The 21,254-nt window shown below is 64.1% G+C and overlaps 1 protein-coding gene across 1 annotated transcript; it reads right to left on the reverse strand.

Annotated features, from left to right (window-relative positions):
• Positions 1 to 89: 89 nt before the first annotated feature.
• Positions 90 to 21,248, reverse strand: CARMIL2 (capping protein regulator and myosin 1 linker 2; the record flags this gene model as incomplete). The annotated part of the gene is given in 40 exon segments (XM_084269967.1): positions 90 to 265; positions 352 to 459; positions 685 to 792; positions 1,030 to 1,335; positions 1,528 to 1,596; positions 1,783 to 1,819; positions 2,083 to 2,202; positions 2,424 to 2,829; positions 3,254 to 3,357; positions 5,103 to 5,374; positions 6,837 to 6,903; positions 7,307 to 7,423; positions 7,845 to 7,932; positions 8,368 to 8,543; positions 8,661 to 8,774; positions 9,662 to 9,790; positions 10,213 to 10,308; positions 10,397 to 10,490; positions 10,794 to 10,862; positions 11,126 to 11,298; positions 11,781 to 11,838; positions 12,107 to 12,203; positions 13,415 to 13,496; positions 13,683 to 13,752; positions 13,985 to 14,089; positions 14,182 to 14,258; positions 14,473 to 14,550; positions 14,861 to 14,970; positions 15,214 to 15,316; positions 15,319 to 15,529; positions 15,827 to 15,915; positions 15,994 to 16,069; positions 16,492 to 16,565; positions 17,156 to 17,226; positions 17,848 to 17,945; positions 18,184 to 18,305; positions 19,374 to 19,433; positions 19,660 to 19,710; positions 19,835 to 19,926; positions 21,209 to 21,248. Coding segments are annotated over 40 exon segments (4,593 nt in total).
• Positions 21,249 to 21,254: the final 6 nt, after the last annotated feature.

A 21,254-nucleotide genomic window follows, 5' to 3' on the forward strand; every position in this document is an offset into this window, starting at 1 on the left:
GCTGTCGGACCCCAGCTGGGAATCACCCCGGCACCGCACGCTTGGCTTGCAGGGCTTTATTGGGAACAGTGCAGCGGCATGCAGGGGCGTCACTGTCCCAGGGCTGGCTCCCCCCCGCCCGGCACCGGGCGTCTTTGGTCTACGGCTGCTGAGCCTTGTGCATTCACAACAGTTTGTGCCGGGACTTGTGGCTGCTCGCCTCCGGTGCCTGCTCCAGCCTGCAGCTCCTCCGGCCCAGCACGGGGCCAATCCTGTGGCACGGCACCTATGGAGGTGATGGGTGCTGAGTGGGGTGGGTCCCCTCTGTATCCCAACACCGGGACAGGGAGGCAAGGGAGGTGGGTGGCTTACCTGCGGCATCCGAGGCCAACGCTGGCTCAGCCTCTGGCTCCGGGAGGGAGTCGTGCTTGGTTCTTCGCTTGAACACCGGCGACCGCCGCAGCCGCAGGGGCACAGTGCCTGCTGGGGGGGACCACATCCCAGCCCCTGTGTCAGGGCAGGGGGGTGGCTGCCTGGCTCCTGTCCCCCCAGTCCAGGCAGCTGAGCCAACCCCAGCACCACACAGCCCACCAAGACCCTCCCATGGCGGTAGTGCCATCGCCTATCCTCTTGGCACCATGGCCTGCCACCTCCAGCATGGGGTGTGAGGGGATTTTGGGGGGTCCCAGTCCAGGCCCCACTTACTTCCCAGCTCTGCCGGGCACTCGGGTTCCCTAAGCTGCTCCTCATGGACGGACACAGCTCGTCGGCCGGGACCCCAGGGCGCTGCCAGCCGTGGCGTCAGCCGGTTGTCTGGAAAAGCAGCATAGAGGTACCGTCATGGGAGGGGGGGTCCTGCAGCACCCCAACCTCCCAGCAGTCCCCCATCAGCACCCAGCACTGGGTGCTTGGGTCCCTGCTACGGGGACCCCCCCCCCCCCTCCAATGGGACATGCCAGGAGGAGGGTGGGGGACCCCACTGATACTGGGGTGTAGGGCCCCATTGGCACTGGGATGGGGGAACCACGCCGGCAACTTGCACATCCCTACCTTCAGCGTCAGGCGGCGGGGACAGGGGGCTGCCGGCACCCACCTCCCCGCCGTGGCTGACCCTCCGTGGCAGCACCATGGGCGTGCTCCTCCCTGGCCGGGGCAGGCTGCTGCTCCAGCCCTCCCGGCCCCCGGGCTCGGGCAGCCGGCTGGGCTCAGCCAGGACGAAGGAGCGCCGGGGCTGGTCGGAGCTGGTGCCCTGTGGATCGGCCGGCAGCTGCCTCCCCAGGGCTTTCCAGGCTGGCCGAGGCTCAGCCAGGCCAGTGCTGGGCTCCACCACGGCAACTGGGCTGCGGAAGGGCGCATCTGCAGGAAAGGCAGGAAAGAGGGTGGGTGCCCCGCAGCGATGGCACTGAGGGATGGCTCTCGGTGCTGGGAATCAGCCTGCAGCCACCCAGCAAGGGGCCAGGGTCCCACCTGCTATGGCCAGGGTTGGGCATCCATGGGCAGGACCCAGCCCAGGTGCCCATGGTCACTGCTGACCCCCTGGGGACCCACCTGTGGACACAGAGTGTGTGCGGGCCTTCAGAGATGGGGGGGAGTCTGCAGAGCTGTCCACGATGTCCCCTGCAAGCACAACGCCCCACCCAGTGCCCATGAGCTAGGGACCACTGGCACCCAGGGCGGGGAGGGCAGGGGCAGGGAGGGAGGCACGGTGGGACCTGTAGCTGGGGGCCCGAGGGGGCCTGTCTGTGCCCACCCCATGGGTGCCCAGCTGGGGGGGGTGGGGGGGTCAGGATCGCAGCCCCTCACCATCTGAGCCAGCTTTCTTGATCTCGCTGTCTTTGCTCTGCAGGGGAAGAGACACCAGGGGTAAGGGCGGGGGGGGGCAGGGTGGCAGGGCCCTCAGGGACAATGGGCAGCTGAGGACGAGATGCTGCCGGGCTCTCGGGTGATGCTGGGGACACATGCACAAGGGACAGGTACAGAGCGCAGCTATTGGTCCCCTGGCAGAGACCTGGGTGCTCAGCTGGGAAATCCCCATCCCCAGACCGCCGCTTCCTCCCACCCTTCGGATGCAGGACCCATCCCGGGCACGGAGCCGCTCCCCACCTGCTGCTTCTTGCCCTCAGCAGCCGGGGCCTTGGCGACACCGATGCGGTGCAGCATCACCTGCACACGCTGCTCGAAGGAGCTGGGCAGCTCACCCTCGCTCTTCTCCAGGTGCCTCTTCTGTGGGACAGACAGACAGCTGCCAGGGGCACAGCACCCAGCACAGCACCCGCCTGCCGATGGGGCGCCCAGCTCCCCCCTCCCCACCCCAGCCACATCCCTGCGAGATGGAGACATTCCCCAGCCATCGCTCCGGGTGCCCCCACATCCCTGCTGCCAGCACCCACGGGTGGGAGCAGCACCCCCCCCGAGTGAGGCAGCGGAGGGGGCTGGGTGCTTACCTTGTCGTGCCTGACCCCCAGCGCATCCTCATCCTCCCCGGGCAGCAAAATGAGTGACTGGGACTTGCCCTCCCGCGAGTACTTGGGCCTGATCCTGCGCGCGGAGTCGGGGGTCTGGCAGTGCTCGGGCTCTGCCCGCGGCTCGGCGGCCAGCCCCCCCTCTTCTGATTTGCTCAGCGGCTTGCCCGCCTCGCCCGCCTTGCTGGGGGCTCGTAAAATGTCACTGAGCATCGAGCGCCTGCTCCTGGGGGCGGCGGGGCCCCCCTCGGGCTCCTTCTCACACCTCGAGCCCCGGCTGGATTTGGGTTTCTTGAAGGCAAAAAAATTCCCGATTTTCTTCTTGAGCGTGCGGGAGCTGGAGGGGGCCACAGGGGCCGATCCCAGGCAGGTCTCTGGAGCCGTGGGGCTGGGGAGAGATGGAGCATCGGGAAAGGTGAGCTCTGAGGGGTTAGGGATCATGTGTTACCCCCCCACCCACCCTGAAGGGACAGATCCAGACCCCGGACATGCCCCTGGAGACAACACTGTCATGGCAAGGGCGGCTGGTCCCCAGTGTGGGACCCCCACGGGTGTTTCCCCACCTCGGGGCAGATCCCACAGCCCCTCCCCAGGCTCATGGCAGGGGGATGCTGGCTGCATCCTGTGCCCCATGGCTGGATCCCAGCCCTCTGTCCAGCTTTGCCCTGGGGAGGGGGTAGAGGGATGCCTGAGGTGGGTGCCTTCCCCAGCGCCCCTCTGGCACTGGGACCAGCAGCATTTGCAAGGCAGGTGAGGGTAGTTGGAGGTAGGGCTGAGCTGGTCCTGGGGCCACGAGCACCCCCCGGGCTTACGGCAGCTCCTCTGTGATGAGCCTCTTGGCGAAGAAGTCCTCCAGCCCCTCATCCACGCGGGTGATGCTCCTGTCCTCGCTGTTCTCACAGGCCACGGGCTGCACCTACGAGCAAACGCAGCTGTCAGCCCGGCACGGGGCGCAGACACGGAACACGGGGCTGCCTACGAGGGGGTGCCAGAGAGGGTGGGTGCCAGCACCCTCCACTGTGCTACGTGAGCGGCACAAAAGCCAAACCAGAGTCACCAAGTCACAAGGCTGGAAAAGACCTTTGAGACCATCGAGTCTGAGGGTACAACCAGGATGCTGTCAGCTGCATCCCAGCTCCATCCCCAGGTGTGACACTCAGGGGGCCTGTGGGTTCCCAGGACGGCAGCTGGGGGATGGCACCCGTGCCCTCTCAGGCACCTGAAAGTGCCTCTGACCCTCCTTGGTGACAAATCCTGCCAGGGTCCTCCTAGAGCTGAGCCAGGTCTCCGGTCCCACTGCCCATGGGAGAAGCCTTTGGCAGGGATGCTCCACCCGAGGAAGGGACATCCACACTCCTGGTGGGTGATGGTCCCAGCGCGGACCCGCATCCATCAGCCCAGCCTTGGAGAGCCACTGCAGCCCGGCTGAAGGCCACCCACCCCACCACCACGGCACAGCAACCCGTGCCATGGCCAAGCCTTCCCCCACAGCACCTTCCTCACCCCGGCGTGTGGCACCGCCAGTGACTTCCCATCGAGGAGAAGGCGGCGCTTCCCATCGGTGGCACTTCAATCCATAATGACTTTTCATTAGGGCTGGATTGATGCTGCCCAGGAGCCGTTCCAGCCCTCCGAGAGCTGCTCTCCCCGTGTCACATCGCATCTGTCAAAGCCCGTCCGTGCCCAAGCCTTGGCCAACCCCAAGCTGCCCACCCCAGCGCAGAGAGATGTGCTCAGGTGACAGTCCCCAGACCCTGCCTGGCCCCTGCCAGCCTCAACCAGCTCCTGCCCGGCCCCGGAGCAGCGCCGGTCCCACCAAGGACGAGCGTCACTGCGGCCACGCACGCTGGGCGGGTGGAGGGATCCGGCTGCATCGCAGCGGCCGGGGGACGAGGTGATGCCGGCAGGATCGGGCCCTGGGGACGGTGCCAGAGCCAGGCTGTCCACTGCCTGCACCCAAAAGTTACTTTGCCTTTGGGAAGGGGGCTGCGGGGGCAGGAGCCCCAAGCGCCCACCCTTTGGGGGGGAAGGGGGAATCGTGGTGGGGGTGGGGGCAAGCGAAACCCACCCTGCTGCAGCCGGCAGAGCCCCACCTGCATCACCAGGAGCTGCGGTGGGTGCCAGCGCTTTGGGGCCCAAGGGTTTTGGGCTGAGGGGGGAGTGAAGTGGGTGCAAGGGGAGAAGAGGGAGCCGGAGCCATTGCCGAACGCGCCGGCCCTCTGCGCCCAAACTCTGCGGGTTTTTCCGCCCCCCCCCCCCCCTCCCTCCCCCCAACCCTCTCCCTTCCCTCCAACCCTCTCCCTCCAGCTCCCACCGCTCAGCATCTCCCAGCGGGCAGCAGCAAAGGGGACGGATGATTCGCCTGCCACCCCCTCCCCAACCCCCCTGCCCATCCTTTCGGGCTGCCCCCCTCCGAGGAGGCGGCTCCGGCAGCAGCGGCTGAAATGCGGGATAATAAACCCGCCGCGGCTTCACGCATCTCCCTTTCCTCAGCAAACACCGAGGGCAACGAGCCCCCCCCCGTTAAAAATAAAAAAAGGAGGGGGGAAGAGGGGGAAAAAGGGGAAAAAAAAAGGGAAAAAAGGAAAAAATAAGGGGAAAAGGGGACATAAACCCCCAATTATCCCCTCCCCCCCGCACCTTGCCGCCATCCCCCCTTACATTGGGCTTGCTGGGCGGCTGCTTGTGGCGGCGGTTGGGCCGTGGCCGGGCCTTGGTGCAGTGCTCCAGCTTCTCGCCGGCGGTCGGCAGGTCCATAAGGGATCCGGTGGCGGCGGCAGGCTGCGTGGCGGGGAGCGCGGCGCTCGCCGGCTCAGCATCCTTTGTGGAGACAGGGCGTGCCGGTGGCGCGGCGGGGCTGAGTGACGGCGGCGCCCGGTGCGCTCGGAGCCCGCTGGCGTCTGTACCCGCCGCCGGCTCCAGCTCCGAGACGCCTACGAAGGGTCAAGAAAGGGGGTCTCGGTTAGCGCCCGGCCTCGCCGGGCCTCCCCATCGCCATCGTCATCGTCAACCGCCGCCCGCCCGCCCGCCTTCGCTCGCCCACCCACCCACCCACGCGCGGAGGGCCGGTCGGCGGGGCGCCGGCCGTCACCGTGACACGCCGCGGGGAGGGGAGCTTGGCTGTGGGCACCCCAGAGCTTGCGCGCTGGGTAACCCCCCCTCCCCGCCCAGGGGCAGCGGCGTGGCTGGGGATGGAGCCTGACGCGGTCCCTGGAGGGGTACAGGCTCGGGATGCTGGGGGGGGGGGGATGCTGGGGGGTGAGGGGATGTTGGGGATGGGGGGATGCTGGGGGGTGAGGGGATGCTGGGGGATGGGGGGATGCTGGGGGGTGAGGGGATGTTGGGGGCTGAGGGGATGTTGGGGGATGAGGGCATGTTGGGGGTGAGGGGATGCTGGGGGGTGGGGGGATGCTGGGGGGTGGGGGGATGCTGGGGGTGGGGGGATGTTGGGGGCTGAGGGGATGTTGGGGGCTGAGGGGATGTTGGGGGGTGAGGGGATGCTGGGGGGTGAGGGGATGTTGGGGGGTGAGGGGATGCTGGGGGGTGAGGGGATGTTGGGGGTGGGTCGGGTCAGACCGAGCTGATCCCCGCAGCAAGCCCCGGGGCACGCAGCAGGTACGGGGCAGGGCTCTTCCTGGCAAGTGGCATCCCCAAACACCACCCCCAAACACACCCTGTTTTGGTCTGCAGGCAGGTCCTCGCTCCCCCTGCACCCTCCACCCCCCCCACCCAGTTATCTGTTGGATGGGGGTGAGGATGCTGCTGGGCTTGGGGACATCAGGGTCCCCTGGGGACACCCAGGTATGGGGGGCTGCTCTTATCCCAGAGCCAAAAGTGCAGCAGAACCAAAGCCCCCCCAAAGCGGAATCACCCATCAGCTGCTCACTGCCCCTCTGTACACCCCCACCCCCCCAATCCTGCCCTCCCCATACATGCAGTGGCAGCAGAGCCTGGGACAGCTCAGCACCAGGAGCACCCACAGCCAAGGGGTGGGTCCCAGGGGATGCTGGAGGGGCAGTGATGCCCGTGCCTGGGGTGGTCCCCGGGTGGGAGGGGGAGACACTGAGTCCATGACCCCTGCCTGGCCATGATGGGGGGTACTCAGTGCTCCCACACACATTGAGCCAGCCTCCCCCCTGCCCAAACAGCCCAAGAGCAAGTTCAAGGTGAACTTTGCCTGCAAGACCCCCCCTGCCCCACACTAGGAGATGCTCTTCCCAAGGGGCCAAACCCCTGCCAGGCTCTGCCCCAGAGCCTGTGGCATCACCACTGAGGTTTCTGCCCAGCAGCCCCCCTGGATTGCTGCTGCGACCCGCCCCCTGACCCCTGCCATGCCCGGACGAAGGCGGCACGGCACGTGCCGAGCCGTGGCACAGGGACAGGCCGTGTCCTTACTTCTCATGGTCAGCGTGGGCCGGATGCTCCTGAAATGTTTGTTCTTCCTCCGCAGGGCCATCTTGTACTGCAGGGAGAGAGGGGCAGTGGTGGCTCCAGCGGTGACAAGCGGCACCCAGCAGGGGCCAGAGCCCAGCAGGCATTGCCCAACGGCGGGTGCCATATCCCTCCATCACCCCCAGCCCCCTGGGGCGGCACCCCCGCATCCTGGCCTGGCACCCAAACTGCCCGTGAGGGTTTCCCAGCCGGAACGCGGCGCTGGATGCTGGAGGGCACGCTCCCAGTGCGGGCAGCATGGCGGGCAGGCTAACGAGCCGTCTGGTTTCCCAGCACTAATTGCCTTAGCGCTGCCCCGGGCGGGGGGTGCCGGGGGTACGTACACCCGGCGAGGCTGCGGCATTAAGCCCGGCATCATCCGGTAAGGCGGATAAAGGCGGTTACAGCGCGGGCGCCAGCGGGTCGGACCCTACCTCCTCTGCGGTGAGGTCCGGAGGATTCCTGCCCCGGGCCAGCGCGGCAGCATCGTCCTCAGCCGGCTCCAGCAGCAGTGCCGGGAGGTCGAGTCCCTGCTTGGGGAGGCTCTCTGCCTAAAACCATTAGGAAGCGCTTAAATTATCCCAGGGGCTGAAGCACGCCCGGCTGCCCTACGTGCTGGGCGCTGCTCCGCTCCCTACCCGCGGCCGGGATTTACGAGCGGATTTAGGCCTGATTAGCTGGCTGCCGGCCCCGGCACAGCTGCCCTACGCCTGCCCCGGTGCACGGGCGGCCGGTGCCCGGCTTCACCCCGGCACCCCCCGGCCTTTGCTCAGGACGTTAATGCTGCCGTGACCGCACGGGGAGAGGATTACCTGGGAGGAAAACCAGCCTGGGTGGGAATTGTCCTGCTTCCCAGGCAGCAAATCTGCAGTCGGGGTGCTGGAGGGTACCTGGGCAATGCCAAGGTTCCCAGTCCCACAGCCCAACCCTGCATCCCCGTCCCGCAAGGGGCTGGCATCCCCCAGCGCTCACCAGCTTGCACTGGGCAATGGTCAGGTCTCCCAGCACAGCATCCATGATGCAGTCGGCCACGGCGGCTGTGACGGACAGCTTGATTTCACTGGAGACAGAGAGAAGGGCGTCAGGGCCAGCACCCCCACACCACCCACAGGGAGACCCTCACTGGGGGGCCGAATGCTGGGCTGGGGAACCCGGACAGGCACCCAGGACATGCTCCGGGTGCCAGTGGCTTGCTGGGTGTGTGCAGCTGGAGCAGAAACGGGAGCAAGCACTGGATGGGAGGGAGGATGCTGAGTGCATCTCCTCCATCCATGCTCAGGGCTCCCCTCTGCCAGCCACAGCAACATCACCCCATGGGACTTCCCAGAGATATATCTGAATGGATCCGAGGGGAGAAGCAGCAAAGGCAGAGCTGGGAAAACACAGCAGCAGGACCCTTTGCCTCCCCCAGCACCGCTGCTGTAGGTGGTTGGGATCCCCCAGGTCCCCATCCATCCCCGCTCTCCCCAAGAGGATGGAACAGCGTGTCACCCACTTCAACTTGCTGAAGACATCGGTGACCATCTGGTCCAGGACAGCGCTGAGGTTGAGGTGCTCCTGGAGGTAGATCCGCTCCGACATGGCATTGACCAGCTGGTCCCTCACCCCACTCTTCTGCACCACGGCCGGGCAGAGGCTGTGCGCCGTGTCCAGCGCCGCCTGCATGATGGCCTGCAGTTTGGGGAGGAAAAGGGACCTTTCAGGGTCTTCTCTGTCAGGATTGGCGTGGTGGTTTCCAGGAGACACCACGAGCATCCCGCGCTGCCGCAGGTCCCCGTGGGCGCCCACCTGGATTTCCCGGCCGCAGATCTGCGCTGCCTCCTCGGTGAGACACTCCAGCCTGTGCTGCAGCTTGCCGTCCTGGTACGGCGTGTTTCCCGCCTCGTACAGGAGGGGCAGGATCTGCCATGGTGGGAGGAGGTGGCACAGATCACCCTGGGCACCGCATCTCTGCTGCCCATCCTTCCACCCACAACCTGCACCCGTGGCTGCCGCGTGGAAGAGCTTCGGGTGGGAAGACCCAGCGACTTTCTGGCTTTGCTGGACCCACCACAGTCCCCGTGTCCCTCTACAAGTGGGACCCTCAACTATGTCCCACTGCCCCTCCTCCTCTCCCCGCACCCAGCCCACGCCAGGGGAGATCCTTCCCAATCCCTTTCATTCCCTTCCCACCATCCTCTTGAATCCTGTCGCTGCTGGATTAAGTACTTGGGGGTGCCAAGAGAGTTGGGAAAAGGAGGAGGTGGCAGCTGAGAAGTAGAGGAAGAGGAGGAAAAGATGTGATGAGGAGCGGGAAGCGGGATCAACCCAGGGCTGACAGCAGCAGGAGCTGCCCAGCCAAGGTGGTGGCCTTCATCCCGGGCTGGTGGAGCATCCTCATCACCAGGCTGCATCCTGCCACAGTGGGAAGGACACAGTGGGGATGTGGGGAGCGTTTACTGCCAGCATGGGTATCAGGGTGTCCCTAAAGCCGGAGCACCCACCTCCCCAAGGAGGGGGTGCCTGAGCGGAGGGTGCCTTTGCTGAAGAGGGGGGGGTGCACTTGTAACCCCCCGGTTCCCAGGGCTGCCCTATGCGTGCATGGAGGGGGTGGGGATTAAAAGCATTTTGGGGCTTTTCTAGAAGGGGAAATTGGCAGCTGGTGTTGGGTGTTTAAGCAGGAGCTCGGCCGTGCGCAGCGGCTGCGTCGAGGATGCCGGTTCATTATGTCATTAACTAATCAATAGCCTCCTTCGATCCGGAGCGGGCGCCAGGCGAGCTGGGGGGCTGTCCCCGCGCGGCAGACTCACGCTGACGGAGAGGTTGGCGTTGCTGATGGCCTCCTCGGCGCAGAGGATGGCCGCCTCCGCCCCCCGGCCCGGGCAGGCGCCCAGGATGTCCACGTGCTTCTGCACGCTCAGGCAGATCTCGTTCACCATCTGGAGAGCGGGGAGGCTGCGTCAGGCGCTGACGCCGGCGCGGCACTGCCAGTTCCCCTCTCCTTGCTGTGACTTTCCCGGAGAAGGATGGGCTGGTGATGCCCAACGGGGGTAAGCAGGAGGAGGGGGGGAGCGAGGGGGGGGGGCACAGGCAGGGTGCAGCCCCCGGAGCATCCCTGCCTAAAGCAGGGGGGTGGGTTGGGAGGGATGCCACGTGGTGGGGATTTGCTTTGCATGGGGTCGCAGGGAGACATCCCAGCGTTGCACGCACACGGATGCAACCAGAAAGGTTCCTCATCCCTTCAGGCTGCTCTGCCCCCTCCTCAGGAGAGGTGATGAGGGGGTTGGTGAGGTAGCCAGAGCTGCTCAGGGCAGGGGAAGGGGGCGGGGGGGCACCACGCAGCAAAATTTGGCCGGCAAACCTGTTCAGAAGAGGTGGTGAGGATGCCCTGCTGCAGGCGGAATGTCTGCGCCGGCAGCGTGCGCCGGAGCTGGTTCCTCGTCAGGCAGGACTGGAGCTGCAGCAGGCAAGGGACCATTAGCAGCTGGTGTCACTCACCTCCCCCCCTCCATCCCAGCACCCCCAGCCTGTGTGCCCCCCAGCACCTTGTGCACGGCCTCCTCTGTTTTCTCCGGGTTGCTGCGGTACGCCTGCGCCACGTCGCTCATGGGCAGGGGCATCGACTTGAGGGTGTAGTTCCTGCGGGGAGGGGGGTGAGCAGGTGCTGCAGGACCACCCAGCCTCACAGGGTGCATCCCCACCCCGACATAACAGCAGTCCAGAGCTGGGACATCACCCCAGGGTCCATCCTTGGAGGTGGGTATAGTGAAACCCCGGTGGGGCAGTGGTGACCAGGCTCTCTCCATCCACCCCTCCCCTCTTCAGAGCTCTGAGAACCTGCCCAGCTGAACCCCCAACCCAACGGCGCAGAGACATCCTGACACTGGAGGCTCTTCTGTGTGGCAGCAGCAAACGAGGAGGCTCAGCCTGCTCCCTCCTTACCTCTCCAAAGCTTGAGCCACCTCTAAGAGCCCGTGGGCGGTCGTGTTGTTCCTGTCCCAAACCACGGTCCTACAAAGAGGAGGACACAAGTCACCCCCCTGCCCCCCAAGCTGGGGGCTCACCCACTGTTGGAAGGAGTGAGCCCACAGGAGGTTAAAGACCTGAACCTCATGATTCAAAGCCTAAACTCAGGCTTTGCATGGAGCTGGGAAGCCCATGGGCAGGACCCATGATGAGCTTCCTCAGGGAGCCCCAGCATCATAACCAGGACTGGCATATCAGGACACACACACACAGACACACACACACGTGGTGGGAAGGGCTGCTGCTACCTGAGCTTCGTGTTGATCTGCAGGGCTTTGGCCAGCATCTTGGCTCCCGTGTCCCCCATGGCGTTGCCGCTGATGTCCAGAGCCACCAGGCTGGTGTTACTGCCCAGGGCACTCAGCAGGACATTGGTTCCCAGCTTGAGGCGCGATTCAGCCACCGACAAGGACTGGAGAGGCTGGAAAAGGGGAGAAGAAGGGGAAGACACACACCAGGGTCTGTGTCACTGCTGCAGACAGAGCCTCCATGCCTGGCCAGCACCTGCCCCGTGCTGGCTTTGGGGAGCCCGAGTCACACTGACACATCCCCCTCCCCAAAAAAAAGGATGCTGAGGCAAAGCCCTGGGTTTAGCTCAGATGCCTGGCAGGCAGTGAGGGGGAGAGGGGCTTTTTTGGAAAGCTGGGCTGCAGCCAGGTTACAGCACGTTATCTCCCCTCTGCCTTTAGCCCCAGGGGCTCCCGCTCGCCCCGAAGAACAGAACAGCTCTGCTTCCCTGTCTGAGCAGCTGCCACAGAGAGAGGAACGAAAGGAGAGTTTGAGTGGTGCTGGGAGGGAGGGAGGTTTGCTCCCAGCTTGTGCTGGGAGGGATCTGGGCTGCACCCCAGCACAGAGGGCGACCAAGGGGGTGGGTGGGAGGAGGTGAAGACAAGCTGGACTCACGCAGTCGTCCTCCTGGGTGAGCTGGACGATGCGGTGCAGGACATCCAGCAGCCCCTCCCTGCAAGAGAGGGTTGGGGAGGGTGACACATGATCCCCTGGCAGAGCCCCCACCTCCCTCCTGCCCTTGCCTGAGGCTGTGCCCCATCCCTGCACTGGGAGCAGGTGACAGGCCCCCCCAGCCCCCCCCTGGGTCAGAGCAGGCAGGACAGGCAGGTCACCCTTGGTGTTCCCAACCAGCCCACGGGCTCGATGGGGAGGAGGAGGAGGAGAGCTGGGTGCACGGTGCCAGCACAGCTCCCAGCCCAGCCCTGAGACTTGCTGCTTACTTGGACTTGATGTTGAAGTTCTTCCCCAGGGACACGTGCCTGATGGACTTGCTTCTGCCGATGGAGAGCACCAGCGTCACCATGTCGGGGTCGAAGCCTGGGAGAGGTGGGAGACACCCACCGGAATGCTCTGAGAGGTCAGGGCCACAGAGGGTGGCATCAAGGTGGCAGGGTGGTCCCCCAGGGGAGACCTGCAAAGCCCCTGAGCTCCCACTGCGGGAAGCCAGGGAGATGCACAGAGCTGCCTCCTCCTCATGACTCTCCCAGGGAGACCAAAGACCTGGGCAGAGCCGGGGTCCCTGGGAAGGGGACGTCCTTCCCACAGGGCAGGGATGGGGGCAGCGACCTGCTCTGCTGGCCTGGGCTGAGGAGCACCAAGATCCTCCCTCCCAGCTGTCCCACTGGGGAAGCCAGGAACAGAAGCGCGTTTTGGCAAAAGTTGTGCAGGGATTTTGGTTTAAAAAAGGGAGTTTTTGGAGCATTGGTGGCCTGACCCATCATTTTTGAATGGTCTCAAGCCATGTGAGCTGTCCCAGAGACACCTGGCTGTGGAGGAGCCTCAGTCTGCTGTGAGACCTGAGCCAGGCTGCTCTGAGGTGGGAGGGTGAGATGAAAAGCCAGCAGGAGGGATGTTTGGGCTGCTTGCCCGTGGCTTTGGGTGCCACAGCAGGACAAGGGCAGCAGCAGAGGTGGGAAGAGTTTCAGCCCAAGGAGACCTTTGCAATGCTTCATACCCCGAGCTGGCAAGGAGAAACCACCCAGGGTTCAGCCAGCTCAAGAGGCTTGTGCCAAGAAAGATGGGAAATGAGAATTTTTGGCAGGTCCTTAGGTGGGAGGGGGACAGAGAAGTTGGCCCACGCTGGAGATGCTCTCCAAAAGAGAAGAGAGCAAGGGCTGCCACTGCTGCCCACCATGGGATGTAGTGGGGATGGAAGGAAGAAGAGAAGCCTGGCACACTCGGACCTCGCTGGGGAGGACATCAGGAGAGCACACATGAGGGCTTCCTGCCTCAGGGAAGGCAGAGGGCTGATGGGTTTGGGTGTAAAAAGCCAGAAGAGCCTGGCAGGGTGGTCATTTCTCAGCAGGAATCTGCTGCTGGGTGTCTCCATCCTGCTGGGACCCAGCCTGGGAGGTGGCTGCAGTCAGCACAGGGGAGCGCAGCAGAGCCGGCCCCTCTCCCCAGGGACTCCGGCAGGTGCTGGGGCTGAGCCGGCCTCTCCCAGCCAGCCTGTGGTGGCTGGACCACAGATCCATCTCACTGATGGAGATGATCTTCTCCTGGGTGTGTGTGGGGGGGAAGTGACCTACCATTGTCAGACAAGTCCAGGCTGCTGATGGAGCTGGCGTCAGGGATGAGATCCTGGATGACTTGGGCCCCTGCTGATCTCAGCTTGGAAGAAACAGCAAGAGATGAGAACAAGGGGAGGAGGTGCTGAGCCCTGCAAACGAGAGCCGCCGTCGGGAGGGTCACCCAGCCCGGGCAGGATGGGGCACGGACCTTCCCAGGCAGGGAGTGAGCCCACGCTGGGACCCCCCCAGGCTGGACTGATGGCACCTGTGGGTGCTGTCCCCTCACCTCACAGTTACTGAGATCCAGGCTCAGGTCGCTGATGTGGCTGTTGTCTGCCAGCCCTTGCAGCAGTGCCCTGGAGAAGTCACCAGAGACGCCGGTTGGCATGAGCAAGGTGGGCAACAGCCCCCACTGCGGGACACCGGCACCGGCCAGGCACTGGGGCACTGGAGAAGACATCCTCCTCCAGCAAGCAGAGCAATCCTGCTCACAGCCCCATCCTGACACATCAAGCCCTGAGTCAGGTCCCCAGATCCATCCCCCTCGCCGCTTTGCTGGACTCACAGCCCCACCGGCCCCCACCTCACCGTACGGCATCCGCGGGCAGCTTGGTGCCTGCCAGGGAGACGTGCCTGAGGGCACAGGCTTGGCTGAAAAACTCCTTGATGTCAGGGGAGATGGTTTTCACCCTCCTGAAAAGGATGGGTACAACAGGGCATCACTTCCTGCCCACCAGCCTGGGGGCTGTGCTGCCCCCCTCACCCCCATCACCCTGCAGCCTTACTTGTGGGAGTACACGTTTTTGGAGAGATCCAGGTGGACCAGGCTGGTGTGGCATCCGTGGACCAGGGCTCCAAAGAGCTGCCAGGGTGGGGATGAGAGTTGTGTCGAGGACCGCCCAGCCCATGCCATGGCCTCTTGCATGGCCCAGGGGTGGGGTGTGGTGGGGTGGTGGTGATGGGATGGGCTGCAGGGGTGGCTAAATGGGTCTGCACCCCCCCAGCAGCCTGGCACAGTTCTGGGAGGGGGACTGAGGGCTGCTGGGGACCACCCCCCGCCTTGAGCAGGTACTCACAGCATCCAAAGGGCAGTCTGTGCCAGCCAGGTTGAGGTGGGAGAGCGAGCGGCACTGGCGGAGGAGACTCTGCAGGTTCTGCTGGCAGAGAGGGCTCAGAAGCTTCACCCAAGACCCTGCAACCCCCAAGCCTGCACCCCATGAATCCCACCTCCAGCCTCCCAGTGAACACAGGGATGAATCCAGCACAGAAGGACCCAGCTCCTGGGGTGCCTCCTTGCTCCAGGTGGCACCTCCCACCCTCCCTCAAGGAGATGCACAGGGACGTTCCCAGCACATCTCCCAGCTGCTCCTAGGGATGGGCTCCCCCCCTTTCAGGGGTGTTGGGAGACAGGGTGCAGGGACCAAAGCCTGGGCTGTGTCACCCCATTGCAGCCCTGGCACTCACGCCGATGTCATCCCCAGCCAGGGTGCCGGGGTTCCCGGAGAGGTCCAGGTGCCGGAGGAAGGATCCAGTTGCTTTGTTATCCGTGAGAGCCTTGCATAAAGTGCTCATCCCTGCTCAAGAAGAGGGGGAGAGACTGCTGCCTGCAGGTCCCTCCACAGCAGGGAGAGTTGTGGAGCAGAGGGAAGGATCCTTTCCCTCATCCAGGCAAGCAGGACATGGCATCCTTGAGGATGCCCTTTCCAAGGTGTCCCTGAGTGTCTCCACCCACCCCTTCAGTGCCAGCTCGTCCCCAAGCACCACCATGCCCGACCTCCCAGCAGCACCCAGGTAGGGAGCGGGATGCAGGGCTGTACCTTTGGCAGTGACCATCGTCCTGGCCAAGCTAAGGCTCTGCAGACCCTTGGGACTCTTCTCCACATGCCGGCTGAAGGCAACGACCCCTGGCCAAAGAGCAGAGCCACACCTGAGTGGCTGTACCAGGTCCCACCCTGAGCTACGGCAGCTGCCAGTGAGATCTGAAGCCGAGCATCAGTTTTGATGGGTGGAAACCCATCCCAGCCAAGCAGTTGGGTACCTCTGTCTTCCAGCTGGTTGCCAGCGAGGTTGATAGCGCACAGGACGGAGTCGGGATGGTTGCTGAGCGCCTGGGCCACCCTCTGCGCAAAGTCCCTGTGGGGAGCAGGGCCGCCCACCTCAGCAAGGCACAGCCAACCTCCAGATGTGGCCACCAAGCCCACAGACCCACAGGGACGTGTCACCAGCGCCCGCCCACGCGACAGAGACACCTCCACCCGAAAGCGGAGCTGCAGCGAGGGTGGGGGATGCCCAAGGCTACCGAGGGCTCCAGGCTGTGCTGGGGATGGGGAACCAACACCCTTCAGACACACCGGTCCACAGACCCCCTGCCCCATGCAGGGACCACCAAGCAGGCTGCCCAGACCCCGCCACCAGGACTCCTTTGCTTACGCCTTCAGCCCGCTGTTCTCCAGCACCAGCTCCTCCAGCGTCACCGACTTGCTGAGCATGTAGAGCAGCTGCTCCGAAATCTCCTGGTTCTGGCAGGGGAGAGGAAAACCGCTCCAGAAACCCACCCTGCCTGCGGCACCGCCAGCACCGTGGCGCTGAGCACTCACCAGCCTGAAGTCCTTGCAGGAGAGTTTGGTGAACCACAGGTTGAAGGACAAGGCGGCGATGCTCAGTGCCACGTCTCTGCAGGGTGACAAGGAGGAGGAGGTGGGGGGGATGAAGACGTGGGCTGAGCCCCCCCCCCCCCCCAGGGACGGACCCAGGGGCGGTGAGGTGTCAGCCCCCCCGTAACAGTTATTTGCCACAGGTGTTTTTGTCAGTGCTGGCTGCTTTGCATGGGGAAGCACCTGACAGCCACGTGCTGCCAGCAGCAGGCCGTGACCGCCCGGCTTTCGCCCCCGCCAGCAGCTCACAGGCGCATCGGAACGTTAGAAACGGAGCGGGGAGGCTGCCCGGGCTCGAGGGGCCATCGCCCCAGGGGACAGGGTTCATCATCTTTGGTGTGGGGGAGCATCACTCTGCAGCTGCAGCGCCCTCGGGGCACCATACACAGATCCGGCCGTGGGCAGGGGGTGAGGGGAGTGGAAGCGGGGCTGGGGGCTCACCGGCTCTCCAGGTGGCTGAAGTCCAGCAGGTTGAACTCCCGGCAGTCCTGGCTGTGGTAGATGTTGTCCACATCCTGTCGGGATGGATAGAGGGTCAGGCTCAGCACCCGGCCCTGGGGAGGGGTGCCCAGTGCTGCTGGAGGGAGCTGAGCCCTTGGGGAGCATCTTGCCCACACCCCAAGCCTAAAAGCCTCTCCTGGCACTGTGGCTGGGAGGGGACACACGTGTCCCAAACTGCTGGGATGGCTTGGTGGGTCTCTGAGCCCTTCTGCAGGGGCTGACCAGAAGACAAGGCACTCCCAGGCTGGTGGGAACAAGGAGGTGGGGAGAGGTGTGATGAAGTTGGGCATGCCATGGGAAGTAGGGGACAGCTGGTCCAGCTGAGCCTGGGTCCCAGCAGGGAGAGCTGGCGAGTCCCAGCCTTCCCAGGGCTATCCCTACATGACAGCCTGGAAAACAACCTGGTTGGAGGCACTGGATCCCCTCCTGCCCTTCCATTCTTCCCCACCAAGGAGCAGTGGGTGCTCAAGCCAGACAAAGCTCTATGACATCCCCAGGCCCCAGGATGGGCTTGGGATGCTCCCAGCCCCATCAGCATCCCACTTCCTTGCCAGACAAGTGGCAGGCCGGCCTTGTCTCTCCTCCTGGGGCCAGAGCTGCTTACCCACTGGATCTCCTCGCGGAAGGCAAAGCCGTTGTAATCACACAGAGCCGCGTAGGTCTCCGAGAACCCCCCTGCAAAGAGAAGGGAGTCCCACAGGAACACGGAGAGGACCTTTGGGGGAGGACAGGAAGCAGGAGAGGGGTGGAGGGGGCTCAGAAGGGATGGTGAGGGTCCTCCCTTCCCTCCTTAAAGGGGTTGGAGCATCCTCTGTGGTCTCCTGCCAGACCAAAAGCGATCACACAGCTGAGGGGGCTGTGGCTCGCTTTGGTGGATCCATGGTGATGCCGGGCAAGGTGCACTGCGTGGTGGCAGTGGGGGTGTCCTGCCCCAAACCAGGCTATGGGGAGAGTCCCTGGCTCCTCAGCGCTGCTGCACGAGCTGGGTGGAAGCACCCACAGCCTCGTGCCCTTGCAAGCGGACACTGAGCATCCTTGCATGGCAACTGTCCATCCTTTCTGGGGAACTACGTCCCCTCAGACCTTCTCCTGCCCTGTGGGACAGGGTGGGCTGGTGGAGAGCAGACCCCCTCTAGCAGGGATCCTCCTGACCTACGCTACTGCGAGCGACCTGCCAGCAGACCTAGTGCAGATGGATGCTGGGCTGTGGTGGTCCCCGGGGTGCTCCAACCCTCCCAGTCCATCCTGGGAGAGGTGGGTGGGTGGTGGTGGAAAGGGGTGGAAGACACAGCTTACCACAGGGCCCGGGGCCGCTCTGCAGCATTTCTTCCAGCGAGTCTGTGATCTGCCGGATCCTCTCGTACAGGTTGGGGGGTGAGTTTTTAAGCAGCGTCCTGGGGAAGGAGCAGAGGGGTGTGTTGGCAGGGGGCTGGAGGAGAGCATCCCCACTGCTTTACGCTTAGCCACAATCCCAGGGGGGGCTAGAAACGTGATGTGACGGGCGAGCAGGGTCTGCCCTCCATCCACATGGGTATTTTTTTCCCTGTTAAAAAGCACCAACTGTGAACCCAACCCCATATTCGGGAGGGTTCTGGTACCTACTCAACTCCCCGGGGAGCAGAAGACCCTTACCCAGGGGATGAGTCTGGAAAGACCTTCTTAAGCGACATGGTGACGTGGATGACAACTTGCTCCAGATCATCGAAGGACATGAACTGGAAGGCGTAAGACGCTGCATCCGTCTCTATGACAACCTGCGGGGTCCAAAGGATGGAAGGATGCCCAAGTGAGCTGGCAGCACGCAGCGTCCCCGAGCCCCCAGACACCACGGTGACAGCCAGCAGCTGCAAACACCCAGCCACAGCCCAGGAAACGCTGCGAGTGCCAGGGATTTAGGATAAAACACCTTAAAATGAGATCCTAAAATACCAAAATAAGGGAGAAACCTCCCCCAAACTCAAGCAGACCAGGGGCCAAGAGTAGCCTGGACTGCGGCAGCTGCAGCTGGAGGACAGAGGTTTCCTCCCTGAATTTCTCTGAGTGAGTTTCCAGGCTTTATTTTAAGCTTTCTGTTCCTCCTGGGGGGCGTGGGGGGGAAGGAAAAATCCCATGGCAACACGCTCCCTGATTTAATTACCCGCTGATTGAGGCGTGGGAGCGAGATGACAATGATCTGCTGGCACCGCGGTGCCTCCGCCTGCACCTCAATACCCCACCCTGGGTTCTCTGCATCCCGGGTGGATGTGGACTCCACATCCCACTCCACAGCCAGGGGTCCAAGCCCCATCACCCCTCGCTCAGCTCCACGTTATCTCCCAGGCTGGCTGAGCAGAGACCCAGCTTAGAGGCCGGGACCATCCCTGCCAACAGTGTTTTTAACGAGGACCACGGCCCCTGTTCAGCCGGTATCTCTGAGCCAGGGCATCCTGCTCCTCTACTCCACAGATCCCGCCCGGTGCAGCTGCCCTACGTGCACGCCTCTCTCTAAGAGGATTAAGGGGGTTTAAAACACCCTCCTGCTAAATTTGGCTTCTCCGCCGTAAGCCAGCAGCTGTTTGTCACCTTGTCCCCGCCGAGCGGGAGGTGCCACAGCCAGGGAAGAGGTGCAGCCACCTGCACTTGCCCCCAGCACCGTGGGTGCCCCCCTGCCCTGTAAGAGAAGCTCTTTAGAGGTGGCAGAGGGACATGTGCCCAGTGGAGCTCTCAGATCGCCACTGGTGATGCTCCATGGGGGCCAGAATGCCCCAGACCCTGCAACGGGCTCTGGGACAGGGGTTGTGGGGTGAGGGAGGTGGATGTGAGGTGGGGTGGGTGCCACTCACCAAGCTGGGCTCTCGCACCGTCATCTCCCTCACCTCCAGGAAGCTGAAGCTGCTGTGAACCTGGGGGGTGAGAGGAGCAGGATGAGTCCCAGCGCCGATGGAGAGACCCAAGGGTGCCCCCCAGTTCCCCAGCGCTCCGGGCAGCACCTGGCCATGCCTCCAGCCTTTACCAGCCCCCTGACCCAAATCCCCTCCCCTTCGTCCCACCCTGCTCCAGCCCAAGCAGCCACTGATGCCCCCCAGGAGCTGTCAGGCCCCCCCACAGCACGTGGTCCCTGCCACTCACCCTCACCGGCAGCAGCACCGGCAGCACGTAGGCTCTCCAGGGTGCCAGCACCTGGAGGGGGGGGGATGTTGGGGTGACAGGGGGTTGGGGTGACACATGAGCCACCCCATCCTCCTCCTGCAGCCACTAAACAGCTGCTGGGGAAAGCGGGAGCAGGACTGGATTGGGCACGTACCAGGACGTAGTCGTCGTACTTGGATTTCACCTGCAGCTGCACACTCATCACCAGCAGGACCTTCTTCGTCCCCAGGAAGGCGGTGATGCCCTCTGAAAAGCCCAACATCCACGTGGAGCCACCCCCCCAGGCCTGTCCCACGTGCCTGGAGCCCCTCGGGGACACCGACCTCTCCCGAATCAACTCCCCATCCACCTGGAGAGGTCAGGCCCTGGCTGGTCTCTCAGTGCTGCCCCACCAGCTCAGGGGGTAAATCCCCCTCCCCGTCACCTCCTCCCGCAGCCTCGATCAAGCACAAGGTTTTGGGGACGGTGGTTCCCCCCCACCCCCTGCAAACACTCTGCTTGGTTTGGGGGCTTTTATCCAGAGGCCATCCCTCTGCTCCAGGGCACAGTCTCTTGCCTCTCTAGGCCAGGCTGATGCTGTACGAACCTCAGACCAGCCTCCCTCACCAGGAGCTGCCGTTGGAGCAACAGCTGGGTCCCAGTTTCTCTTCCTTCCTTCCCAAATTTACCCCTGGGGAGCAACTCTGCACCCAAGTCCCACCTCCTCTCAGCACAGACAGGGATGTGTCCTGCTTCTAGCATAATTTTTGGAGGCTTCTCCCAGCCCCCCAACAGTCACACCCATCACCTGCTCCACATTTGCAAGCTGATCCCTCCCGCGGTTACCGGGGAGTAGCACAAGCATCCCTCCCGCCTTGGGCATCGTCTTCCTCATCTCTCACCATCTTCCTCACTTCTCTGGATTGGCCCCTCCCGCTCGGAGAGGGGAGTGAGGACCACGACCCTCCATCCCCGAGCGAAGCAAAGGAGGTTCTCACAGCAGCGCCGAGGTCTGGAGCCTCGAGCCACCCGTCCCCGGGGACACGGAGGATGCGGGAACACAGGGACCTGGCTCCTTCCCACACTGCTGGGAGCCTCACAGGGACCCCAGCAGCTTCTTTTCCCCTTTTAATGGGAGTGGGGAGGCTGGGATCAGCGGCCCTGGCCGCTTCCCCTGCGCTGCTTGGGGAGGATGCAGGCTCTGCCTCCCTGGAGACCCTCTGGCTGGCTGGGGGACCCCGAGCCTGTGGGAGCCAGTGGGACCAGGTTGCACCCACACAAGGGTCGGCAGGACCTACGGGGAAGCACATCCGTGATGAGCCAGGCTGGGGATGCTTTTAGCTTGAGTGGCATCCTCAAGCATGTGAGTTTTGAGGGCAAGAGCAGCCCTCACACCCCAGAACCCCCTCGGCCCCCCATGAACCGCAGCTTCTGCTGCTGAGGAACCCAAAAACCAGCTTTCCTGGCACCCCAGGGCCGAGCAGGCCCCATACCGGCACGTTCCATGTGGCACCGGTGCCCCAGCAGCGCAGCGGCAGGCAGCCCTTACCTTGCAGCTCAGGGGAGATCCCTCCAGGGGACGTGGCCATGGTTTA

The sequence above is a fragment of the Gallinula chloropus genome (genome assembly GCF_964237585.1).
Source record: "Gallinula chloropus genome assembly, chromosome: 13".
NCBI lineage: Eukaryota > Metazoa > Chordata > Aves > Gruiformes > Rallidae > Gallinula > Gallinula chloropus.